Here is a 12,455-nt window from a genome sequence, read left to right as displayed (position 1 = left end):
CACCCCAGCATGCTCTCCCTGGAGTACTCCTGCCTTGAGGGCCTGGGCATCTGCAACAGCTCTGCTGCTCGGCCCCTTGAAGTCTGGCGAGGCTACCCACCCTTTCAGCAAAATGAGCTCTGAGGGCAGGACTGTGTCCCCCATCAGCCACCCCTCCCCCTGCACACAGCCCCTCCTGGGGGCGGGCACGCGCCTGACTGCCCTTTCCTTACACCCCAGGGGCTTATCCGAGCCTTTAAAAACTCCCACCACCCTGACCCATAAATGCCTACCTTTATGCCCTCGTCAGTCTCCCTGGGATTTAAGCTCTAAAGGGCCAGAACCTACTTCACTCCTGTTTCCAGCCCCACCCCGCCCCACCCCCTTCTCTGAAATAAGGAAGTGCTACCTCTGGCTCACCTTGTCACCAGTCTCATCCTGCCTGTATCACTGCCAAACATGATACAACTGCACTGGATTCTTGCTTCAAATACCTGCAGGGGCCCTCAGATGTACACTTAAGTCCAGACCTTTCAAAGCGTGCACAAAGATTCAAACCCAAGCTGCAACTCAGAATTACGGCCTCAAATTCCACCAGTATGCCCAGGTTCTGGCATTGTCCTACAAGCACCCCACAAGCGCCCCTCTCCGATGGCTCATTCCCTCTGGCTGGCCACACCCCACTGGTCCTCCATGATGGGACTCCAGTGTCCCCTCCTCTGGAAAGCTCTGCCCCAGCTGCTTCCTGCACTGCAGTTCCTGTCCCTGATTCTAATAACTTAATATCTTGGAACTCAAGATGCCTCACACCAATGACAATTCATATGGCAGAGTATCTTTTCATCTTTCTTCTTTAATGAAATACATCGTAGTTTCTAGAAACATGGTTTTGTCGCATCAAGGAAATGCAACGACCCTGCCCCCCGCCTCTATCTCATCACCAGGACTACTGGGAGGGCAGAAAGGAGGCGATGCCATCATTTCCTACTGTCGGATAGAGGTCTGGACAGGAAGGAAGTCCCTGCTGAATGACTGAATTAATGAACACATTCTTGTAACCCACAAGGTAGGATTAACTGGCAGGAGGATAGTTTGATCAGGTAATCATGAAGTAGTCTTGAGTAAGCTGGGACAGCTGGGTTAGGAACAATCACAGCAGTTCACCCTAACATGTGCCTGTCCCAGAGAGGACACCTGGGAATCTGCTGGTGACTTCTGGGAAGTTCAGCCTAACATGTGTGGGCCCAGGAGAGGACACCTGGGAATCTGCTGACTTCCGGGAAGCCTGGGAGTCAGGCTCCTTTTCAGAAGTCAGCATCTCAGATGGGCTCCTGGATCCATCACCCAGCCTCTGAGAATCCTGTGCTGTGGCACTGAGGTAGGAGAGGAGCCTCTGTGTGTCCTCAGAGGATGCCTCAGAAACGTGGTGCATACTGGCCATCTTCCAAAGGTCCAATGGTATGGTCACCTTTGTCTCGAATGGACTCATGATTTCTGGTAGGAAAGAGCTCTGCCAGAATATACTGCACAGGTGCAGTTACAGATGCCAATACAATAGAACCAGAATGGACTCTGCTCACCCATTTACGGGAAGACCCCCTTGCTCTAGGCCATGTGGGCTTCATTGCCATGGATAATCCAGAGCTTCGACAGCAGGTGACAGAGCTGTGGCAGCTGCCCTGAGAGATTTTAGCAAACTCTGAATGCTTTAGTTTCTCAAGGGAAGGGTGATGGGACAGAAAGGACTCCTTCAGCTAGAACAAGAGTTAGAAATGAGCAGGCTCCAACTACCTACTTTTCCAAATTAAGAAAGAGACCTGGAAAAGTGCAGTCACAAGCAGGTGTCTGTAATATTAAACCCACTTCCTAGTTCCCTCCCAACGAGACTAATAAAGGGGTGGGGGTGGGCTGGAGCACTGGGCCGAGGCCAGACTGTCGATAGGATGTAAGGAGCCCCGTCTCCCTGGCAGACACTGGTCCTGCGTGGTGTGCTGGCAAAATTCGAAGATGCCCGGCCACCTACTTGCCTAGACTGCCCTCCCTTGACTGGTGGGCGGGCTGGGAATACGGTGGGTTATATCTCAGAAGACTCTGTCTCAGCAGACCAGAGAGGGGCATTCTTCTGTTGGCTCAGAAGCAGCAACTAACCATGCTGTCAAAGAAGAGGCCTTGGGGCGCCTGGGTGGCGCAGTCGGTTAAGCGTCCGACTTCAGCCAGGTCACGATCTCGCGGTCCGTGAGTTCGAGCCCCGCGTCAGGCTCTGGGCTGGTGGCTCAGAGCCTGGAGCCTGTTTCCGATTCTGTGTCTCCCTCTCTCTCTGCCCCTCCCCTGTTCATGCTCTGTCTCTCTCTGTCCCAAAAATAAATAAACGTTGAAAAAAAAAAAATTAAAATAAAAAAAGAAGAGGCCTTGAAGCAAAAAACCAAGGGCAGCCTCCAGGGGCTGAGAGCGACATCAGTCCTGCAACAGAGGGACAGGAGTTCTGCCTGGAAGGCGGTCTGTGGGAAAACCTAGACCGGCCAGCCCGCGGTTTCAGCCAGTGACACCCTGAGCTGAGAACCCACTGAACCGAGCTGGGACTCCCTACCCACACAACCGTGAGCCTACAAACGGGTGCTTGTTTATGTTGCCAAGTCTGCGGGAAATTTGTTATGCATCAGAGATAACTAATATAGATGGTTTTTCACAAGAATGAAGGACAGCAGAATAGAATTAAGACATTTCTCAGAAGTCTTCCTAAACACTTCAACCACACCCAATAAATGGACACTCTTTTGCTTTAATCAGATAAATAATGTAAATAATAAAAATTCCACTTAAAAAAATCTGTTATATTAGGTCACGTGAAACAAATGTTAGGTTTTGTTTTATAAATAAATGGGAATTTTGAAAGCTGTTGTTTTAATACTAACAACAGTCACTACATCTTTATCCTATTAATGTTCAGCCTCAAGAGATTTAGGTAATGCATAGAAACTCATGAGCCAAAAAAAGGATATTCTCTAAACTGAAGGATCTGTGCTTGGACATGATCTTCACAGACCTGGCGCAGCTGTTTGTAGAGTGTTGGGGAGACTTTGTGAGAACAGAGATTTTCGACAGCCTAAAAACAAAAGGAATAAGTGAATTATTCACCATGAATAACAAATTCGTTCTTTAAAAAGACCTGTGTATGTAAATAAAATCACAATCGTAACAGACAAGCACCCCCTTCATACTTACAAAAACTACAAATAAACTGTTATGTTTAAGTTCAGGGTGATTATTGTCAGAATACTGGAATCCAGGAAGGGTCTGGTAAAAAAGGTAACAACAGCTAATACCGAGCACAGATTGGACAGCACACCTATGTCAGCCCATGACACCTGGGACCCCGCGGCGTCCCTGCACACATCTGAGCATCTACAATGCCCTATTTTTTTTCTAGTGCAGCAGTCTCTAAACCTGGCCACTCACCACTCTTACCCGGGGACTTTAAAACAGATCTGGATGTTCCCATACATTCATCTGAGGTGGAAGACACTGGAAAGGTGGATGAGTTTACCTTGATGATTATAACATGCAACCAGGTCAGGAAATCACTGCTCCGGACCCTCAGTGACCACCTTCCACACAGGTGGGCGAGCATCAGGGCAGTTTCTGCCCGTAGCACAGTGAGGACGCTCCTGAGTGCCCAGGCCACACCGGCTACACTGTACTTGTTTCCTACATATTTTTCTGCAGGCTGCATGTGTAATTTATTTAGGCTTGTCTTAAGTTAATGAAGAAACAAGTTTTTTAAGCAGAAACATTTTTCTTAAAATACCTTTATCCACATCAAAAAATAATGTTTGCATATTCTCACTGGTTCTAATAACATTTCTTTTCCAATTTCATGTACAAAACCAGCATCTCATTCAATCCAAGTGAGATACTAAAAACAGAAGTGTAGTTTTTTCTACTGACTAGTTTTGAACCATCTAAAAAAATATGGGGGAAACACTTCAGAATCTGAATTTAAATCAAATACTATATTCCTGAGGAAATAGGTAACTTAAGTTTTTATAAAGCTATTTGTTGTAGCAAGACTTATAAATATTAATAGTTCCCATGTTTAGGATTATAAGATTGCTACCTATTAACATAAATTAAATAAATACAGTAATCACTACTGTATAAAACACATGCACATTCACAAAGGTCAAAAGGGAACACGGAATGAAGATATTAAAAATTATAACTTGTTTTTAGCAAGTTTGTTATCAGTGCAACAGCACAATACGGCATTCCCCTACGTGCTGCCTTGCTCTACAAATAAGGGCTCATCTACACTGTTAAAAGCCCCGAATTTCTTTCTCAAACCCTGTAATTCCTTCCCTTTGTAGTCCTATCTTTATACTTCAGTCAAAGATCTATCCTTGTGTTTCTGAAAACCCAAAATAACCTGCTGACAAATGCTTTTGCTCCAGTAACTTAATTATTGGGAGATCCATAAGCATAATTATTATGAAACGATTTTGATGCAATACATGAAGAAAACGTATTTTCTTTGGTAAAAATCAAGATGAGCTTGGTAGTACGTGTCCCTCACGGAACATCTCACTCACGGAACCACTTTGCCTGCTCTCATTCCTGAAGGAGTCAGTGTCCTCAAAACAATCTTACCCCAGTTGTGACATGCTGTCACTGTTGATTTTACAACACCTTTTCTCATCTATGTCCTCTTTGGCACATATTTACTATTTACGTGAAGCACACTTAAGATCTTTTCTTAAAACAGAACCCGGGGGCCTCTTACAAGCACCAGCCAAACCCTGGCGTAGACAGGTTTGCTGTGGGTGCTGTCCTTTCTCCGTGTCTTTTGCTGAGTCACTGCTGGTGTCTTCATGTTACAGGCACCCTCACTGGGAAGAGAGAGTGCGGCCCAGCAGGGCCCCTGGCTGACTCTTCTGTCAGTTACAGGAGCACCACAACATACAAGCCCCCTCCCCAAAAGAAGTGCTGGAGACAGAGTCCTGCTTTGGGGCGCAGAAGTGCCCGCTGTGGGGTGTGAATTGGGAGTCCAACGGTACGGTGTGTTTCACGTTACCCCTCACATGTGTAAGAGGCACAGCAGACAGAAGGAATTCAGCTAATCCAAGGATGACAGGAGGGGGAGAAGCCCTGTGTTAGTGTCTTCCTCGCTTTCACTCAGCCATGGCGGAAGCCGCCTGTCCGAACTGCCCAGGCACAGCTCTGTAATCTAAGTCTGCCAGGCCTCCACACCCAAGCCCTCTCCAGGTTGTCGTCTGTGTTGGGACAGACAAGTACACTGAAGCCAGACAGATGGGCATACGGCAGATCAGACACCGGTCCCTGTGCAGGGTGGAGCCGCAGCCCCCAGCATACTTGGCCCTGAGTGTGGAATATCCAACAGGACATTAAAGAGAGCCGTGGGGTGGGGGGAACGCACGGGAGCAATGAAATGAGAGCACACGGTCCTGGAAGACGATCTGTTTCATGAAAGCCTCGAATGCCAAAGCTGAGACCAGACAGAAAAAGGAGTGGAGGGTACCGTAGTGTGAGAAATCGTAAAAGAGAAAAGCAGGCAGATACTAGGAGCACATATTTATGTAGATGAAGGGAAAATGAGAGCCAGCCCCCAGCCCTGGGGAAAATCACACCTGGGCCAACCTTACAGAGAGAGGCGCACAGGCCGGGGCCACGCCAGAGCTCACACTTGACAGCCGGAGGCCGGCACAGTGCTCTCCTGGCACACATGCACAGTTCCGGGTGGGGGGCAGCTATGTCCCCTCTGTAAGTGATACTTGGTCTTGAAGGCGGACCCTACTCAATCGTGGGCCCACTGAAAGGTGATGAACTCACTGCTCGGAAGAAAGCGCTAATGGGGTTCTTGCCCATAGGAAACGAGTACAGAACGATGCAGAAATTAAATTAGAGCTCAGATCTGAGTGAGAGAGTATGTTTGAGAGGGATCGGAAGTCACCTGGATGGGGGTTTTATGGCCAACATGGGCAGCGTGGGCTGCAGTACCAACCCTGACTCCCAGTTCCCAGATGTTCACAGTCAACTCCTGAACACAGACGACTAATCCCACTGAGCGCTCAGAACTGCTGATTTATGAAATCCTTTCTATTAAGCTGAATAGATTTGAGTTTGGATATTCACCTCTGTTTTTGAGCAACTTCTGTATGGAGCTCGTTGTTGATTAATTTGTTACTTTCTCGAATCGGTCCATCAAATAACATGTTTATATGTGTCTACTACTTTCCGGGCCTTTTCAATCAGTCTGATCAGTTTGAGCCATCTTATTAATACACTCAACACCTAACCCCACATTCCCCTTCACTAAATCATCACCAAGCAGGAGAAATTCGGAGACCTTAGTCCGTGACTCAGGATAGCATGGCTTTCCTCAGAACAGTAAGTCTCCCATGATGGCTTTGTTTCTGGGCATCAAAAGTGCCTGAAATCAGCACTTAGCCCTTTCCCTGAAACCCGTGTCACAAATGCAGACTTCAGTTATCTGTTGTCCACTATGCTGGCAAACAGGACTAAAACGTATAGGCAGGAGACACACAAGATAAACTTTCTTCCGCAGGTGTTAATTCCAGACCTAAACTCAGATCTTTAAAAACAGACTAAAAAGATCTGGGCATTGAAAGTCTCCTCGCCTTAGCTCTGTCGGAGGAAAGTGTGGACGGAGCATATGTTTGTGCAGACTCTCCTCTCACCACACTTTGAACCTCCCTCCTACAGAGAAACAACAGGTGGACTGTAGCAGACACACGGGAGCTAATTTCTCCTCCAGGGAGGCCTCCTAAAGTGTCCACGTGGTAAGGGATGCCTTGATGGGGGGAGAAGAGACCCCACTTTGGGAAGACTAATCAATATCAAAGCGTAAAAAGCTTCTCCCTCAAATCATCCTGAAAACTTCCTCAAAAAAACCACACAAAAACCTAAAAAAAACTTTCATACTTTGGTGAGAACTGTCACTTTCACACAAAATTCTTTGCGAAGTATATACCACACCACCTAAGCAAAAACTGCAACTGTACTTTGAAACACCAGGTAAATGCACTGACTGCTTTATCACAAGATCAGGATAAGGCAAACAGTCAATAACTACACAATGATGTCACTATTTCTACCCCGTTTGCTTCCAAAAGATCTGAGCAGCTCATTCCCCAGAGAGGTACCTGAAACCGGGTACCTCTCTGTGAGTGGCCAGGAGCCGGCCTGCGCCCCTGCCTCCCCACCGCCCCTGCCTCCTGGGATGCCCCATGGAATGTGAGATTCCATTTTGGGGGTAAGCACCCCCAGCCCTCAGGGTGTCAAGACGCACACAGACACCCAGGGCACCTAGAACTAGTGTTTATAATAACACGTGCAGTGACCGTTATAAACCACACTGTTCATTCATGGTAACACATGCGGCGACTGTTATGAACTACACTGCTGGGTAAAAGGTATGGCAAAGTCATTCTATGAAAGATGACAGGCAATCGATCCCAGATGGTCAAATCTCCAGGAAGAGAAGAATAAAGAAACCTGGCTGTGAAATATAGCAGTTTATTAAACTAATAAACCTATGAGAGTTCAGACACCTGAAGGGACTCCTGCTTCTGGCCAAGATGAAATAAGGGGACTAGACTAGCCTTTCTGCCTGAATTAACCAAACGTCACACAAAACGTGTGAAATAGCAGTCTGCGAAGCATCGCACATTGGGCTGTGAATGACAGCGACCTCTGGGAGGGAAACGAGCTCGGACGCTCCCTTCCTATGTCCCTGTTTCCAGGCTGTGGAGAGGGGGCCGGGAGCTGAGGCTCGAGTCTCCGAGACAAAGGCCTACAGGGAAGACGTGTGGCCACAGAGGGCATGGACACGAGCAAGGAGAGGTCAAGGGTCCCCCTCAAGGACTCGCCACCTGTGTGTGAGCAAACTGCTAAGGACGGGGAAAGGGACAATAGGGTCTGGTGCCCACATGGGACCTGGAATAGCACCTTCCTACGAGCCAGACTGGAAAGCCGTTAAGACACTGGGCCCTGAATACTCAGTTGTGGGGCGATGAGCCCTGGACAAAATACTGTTTTAGTCTTGCCTAACAAATCTTAAAAGTAGGACTCTAAAAGATCAAAAGGTTTTCAAATAATTTAATATGTCCAGAATGAAACTCAAGAATATTTATAGAAATACAAAAACATCTACCCACAAATCAAGATTCACAATGTCTGACAGTCAATCAAAGATTATCAGATGTGCGATGAAGTAGAAAAACACAACACCTAAAGGGGAGAAAAAGCAGTCCAATGCAGCCAGAAGCTGACAGGAAAGAACTGGAAGACAGACACATGGAAACAGCTATCATAACTGTATCCCCTCTGTCCAGAAGTTACGTAGTGATGGGAAAGATACTGAGAAGGTTCAAATTGAGCCCCTAGAGAGAAAAACAATGCATGGGATGAAACTTTCACCAGATGGCACTACGGGCAGATTAGATGCCGCAGAAGATTAGCGGACTTGAAGACACGAATTACCCGAAGAGCTCCAAACCCACCAAAGAAGTCCGTGGTTTACGAATTCTCCACAAAGCCAAGGTAGTTTCACCGGGAACTCTCTCAAACATTTAAGGAAAAAATAATACCAAGTCCATACAAACTCTTCTAGAAAACGAAAAGGAGGGAACATTCGCAACTCACTTTATGAGGCCTTCATTTCTGAGACAAACTCAGACAAATACAGTACGAGAAAACAACACACCAACATCCTCCATGACCACAGACGCAAAAACCAATGAAGTGACAGCAACCTGAATCCCAGAGTACAAAAAAGGGTAACACACCACTGCCAATTCAGATCTGTCCTGCAGCTGCCAGATGGGCTTGCCACGTGAAGAGTCAATCCATGCGATAAACTAAGAAAACAAATGTCATATGACCACCCCAGCGGTTACAGAAGAATTCATCAAAGTCCAACATGCACTTCTGGGAATCTCTCAGCAAATTAGGAATGGAAAGGAGCTTCCTCTACCTGATGATGGGCACTTATGATAAGCCAGCATCACACTCAATGCTGAAAGCCTGAAGAAGGCTTTCCCCACTGAAATCAGGAACCAAACAAAAACTGTCTGCTTTTACCACTTCTACTCATCGTCATTCTGGTGTTCTGAACAGTGCACTGAGGTAAGAAAAGAAATTAAAAGGCATGCAGATTAGAAGGAAGTAAAACCATCTCTTATCTCTGTTCATAGGCGACATGATGGTCTATGTAGAAAACCTGATGGAATCCACAAAAAAGCCACTGGAGGAGAGGTAAGAGAGCAGTATACCAAACCAATGTATAAAAATAATTTCTATTTCTATACACTAGCGAAAACCAATAATTAAAACTATTATTTATAATACAATTAAAAATATGAAATGCTTGGGGTGCCTGGGTGGCTCAGTCAGTGAGGCGTCTGACCTCATCTCAGGTCATGACCTCACAATTCGTGGGTTTGAGCCCCACATCGGGCTCTGAGCTGCCCGCTTCAGATTCTGGGTCTCCCTCGCTCTCTGTCCCTCCCTGCTTGCACTCTGTCTCTCAAAAATAAATAAACATTAAAAAAAATATGAAATGCTTAGGGCTAAACCTCATAGAAGCTGTATTAGACCTACACACTGGAACTAGAAGGCACTGCTGAGAGAAATGAAGGAAGACGAAGCAGAGAGCCGCCCCTTGTGATCAATCAGTAGACACGATATCAGGATATCAATTTTCCCCACACTGATCTGGAATGCAACATGATCCTAATCAAAACACTAGTTGGCTTTTTTGTAGAAATTGGCAAACATTCTAAAACTCATATGGAATTGCAAAAGACCGCTACACACGCACTCAAGTGGCTAAAATCAAAAAGACTGATAATAGCGCGTGTTAGCAAGACTGCAGAACACCTGGAGCTCCCCTACACCTGCTGGTACAGATACCAGAGCCTGGGGGCTCAGTCGGTTAAGTGGCCCACTCTTGATTTGGGTTCAGGTCACGATCTCACGGTTCCTGAGATCGAGCCCCACGTTGGGCTCCACACTTAGTGCAGAGCCTGCTTGGGATTCTCTCTCTCCCTCTCTCTGCCCCTCCCCTGCAAGAAAGCATGCATGCATGCTCTCTCAAAATAAATGAACTTTAAAAAAAAATTGTATAGCCACTCTGAAAACATGAAATGCCTTAAAAAGTTAGGACTTTGAGCCCCTACTTCTCGATATTCACCCAAGAGAAATGAAACATATGTCCACACAAATCATCTTTGTTAATGTTCATAGCAGCTTTATGCATAACAGCCCCAAACTGGAAACCCAAATACCTGTTAGCTGGTGAAATGGTGGTACCCACTACTCAGCAACCAAGAAACAAATTACTGTCACACAGTAGGCATGACAGTCCCAAGCACTATCCCAAGTGGAAGATGAAGGTTCCGCTTAAGGGAGATGCTAGACTGGTGGAATATAGCCACAGAAATCAGTGGTCTGCAAGGAGTGGATCAGGGGAGAGACGAACTTTTTCTACATCTTGACTGTAGTGGTGGTTATTTACACGTCAGTATAAAATGTATTGAAGTACACATTATGTATAAATTATACCTTAATAAAGTTGATCTAAAAATAGAATAAACTTACGATGATTTAAGACAAAAAGGGATGTATGTGTATCAAACTGTCAATAGTAGTCTTCTTTGGATGATGGGAGTATATATAGTTTTAATTTTCTTCTTTGTACTTTTTTGTAATCCCCATTGTTTTTATGATGTAATCACTCATGCAAACAGAAGAAAAATTTTAATTCAAGTCCTTTAATAGAAATTGTGGTATCATATTGTTACCTAAAACGTAGATAACAGACTAGTTGATGAGTGCCATTCTTTACAAATGGAAGATCAGAGAAACCAGTCTGCTTATAAATGGAATACGCAAATAGTAACATGTACTTTTGACCATTTTTGTGTTAAAAATGGAACATCTTTACATGAAACGTAACAAAATCTGTCTGCATGTCTTAATAGCAACAATCACAAAATGAGAAAATCTATGAACCAGAAGCGCAGAGAGAGTGTCCTATGTAACCGTGAAGTTACAACAAATCATGTCTATTTAAAAAAGTATGACAGTCGTGTGGCTCTTAGAAACACATCTTTCTCCCGAAATGGCATAACTTTATCTTTCCAGGCAGCTTAAGCCTGAAAATAAAAATCCCACAACCACCAACCACCAATGAATCACGCAATGACCCGGGGGACACGCCGCCCAGAACTCTTACCGTTCTTGCGGAAGGCCGATGCTTGCGTTCCCGCTACTTCCCTCATTTCCGACTCTGAAACAACACTGGGGACCACCCGACCCGCGTCCGCACCACACTTCCTGGCCCTGGACCGGTGTGTTACCTACACAACCGTGACAGCACCCAAGCGAGCGAGGCGGGCCGGCAGCGCCGCCCGCCCCGGCGGGGCCTCACCTGGTACAGCTCTTCCAGGTTGTACCTGATGGAGGTGCTGCTCTGCACGGCTCTCACCGCCTCGTGGAGCTTCTGCCAGGTGTCCTGCGTGTAGTTGTCCGGCAGTTTGGGTCTGTCTGTGGGTCCGGAGAGCCCGAGTGAGGCGGGCGCGCTTCACAGAACCATCCCCCGCCACCCCCCCCCCCCCCCCGGGTCCGCCGGGCCGCCGCGCGAGCCCCGCTCCGCCTTCGCCGCCGCCGAGCCCCGAGCGGGAAGCGCACGCAGGTCCGCAGGCGCCGGCTGACCCCGGCACGCGAGAGCAGGACGCTGCCGGGACCGCTGGCGGCGGAAGAAGTGCGCTGCCCGAGCGGCCCGGTTCCTCTGGCCGGTGCCGCGGGCGGGAGGAGCCGCGACCCCGGGCCCCCCGCGCCCCCCCCCGCCCCGCTCCTTCCCGGCCGGCCGCCCCGCACCCACCTCGGAAATTCTTGATGACTAGTTTCCTGGAGCCGCCGCCGCCCGCGGGCTTGGGCGACACGGCGGCCGCGGCCAGGGCCGCGGGCTTGGTGAGGCCGTTGGTATGCCCGACGAGCGCCGACAGGGCGCCCTTCCTGGGGGTCTCGTCGGCCATGGCTGCGGCCGGGAAGCAGCGGGCGCCCCGCCCCGTCCCGCCTCCCCGGCCGCGCGGGCGGGCGGACCTGTCGTCAGCACCGCCCCGGGCCGCCCAACCGCCGCCCGGCCGGCCCGGCGCGACCGCGACCCCGACCCCGACCCCGGCCTGACCCCGACCCGGCGCCGGGCCGCGCCGCGTCCGCCGCGCTCCGTGCGGAACCTGCGACAGCCGAGGGGGCGGCGGGGCGCAGGCCCGGTCAGCTCCGGGGCAGGCCCGGGCACCTAGGGGCCGCGGACGAGGCGTCCTCGCCGAGGAGAGGCGGCGAATCGCAGAGCGGACCCCGGCCTTCCTCAGCCCGGACGTGCCGCCATGCCGGCCCGGGACGCGCTCCCGCGGATTCTGTCCCTCCGGAACCAGAGC

At 48.6% G+C, this 12,455-nt stretch overlaps 1 protein-coding gene across 1 annotated transcript in view; it reads right to left on the bottom strand.

Annotated features, from left to right (window-relative positions):
* CUL4A (cullin 4A) overlaps positions 1–12,417 on the bottom strand; it is a 46,913-nt gene extending 34,496 nt beyond the window's left edge. Inside the window, exons 1-3 of the mRNA XM_045482447.1 lie at positions 11,900–12,417; positions 11,447–11,562; positions 2,979–3,082 (exon numbers count right to left, since the gene is read on the bottom strand). Coding sequence (XP_045338403.1) covers positions 2,979–3,082; positions 11,447–11,562; positions 11,900–12,053 — 374 coding nt within the window. The 5' untranslated portion in view covers positions 12,054–12,417. The remainder of the gene's footprint in view (positions 1–2,978; positions 3,083–11,446; positions 11,563–11,899) is intronic.
* Positions 12,418–12,455: the final 38 nt, after the last annotated feature.

The sequence above is a fragment of the Leopardus geoffroyi genome, chromosome A1, assembly GCF_018350155.1.
Source record: "Leopardus geoffroyi isolate Oge1 chromosome A1, O.geoffroyi_Oge1_pat1.0, whole genome shotgun sequence".
NCBI classification, from domain to species: Eukaryota; Metazoa; Chordata; class Mammalia; order Carnivora; family Felidae; genus Leopardus; species Leopardus geoffroyi.
This window is presented reverse-complemented; position numbering and strand designations above follow the sequence as displayed.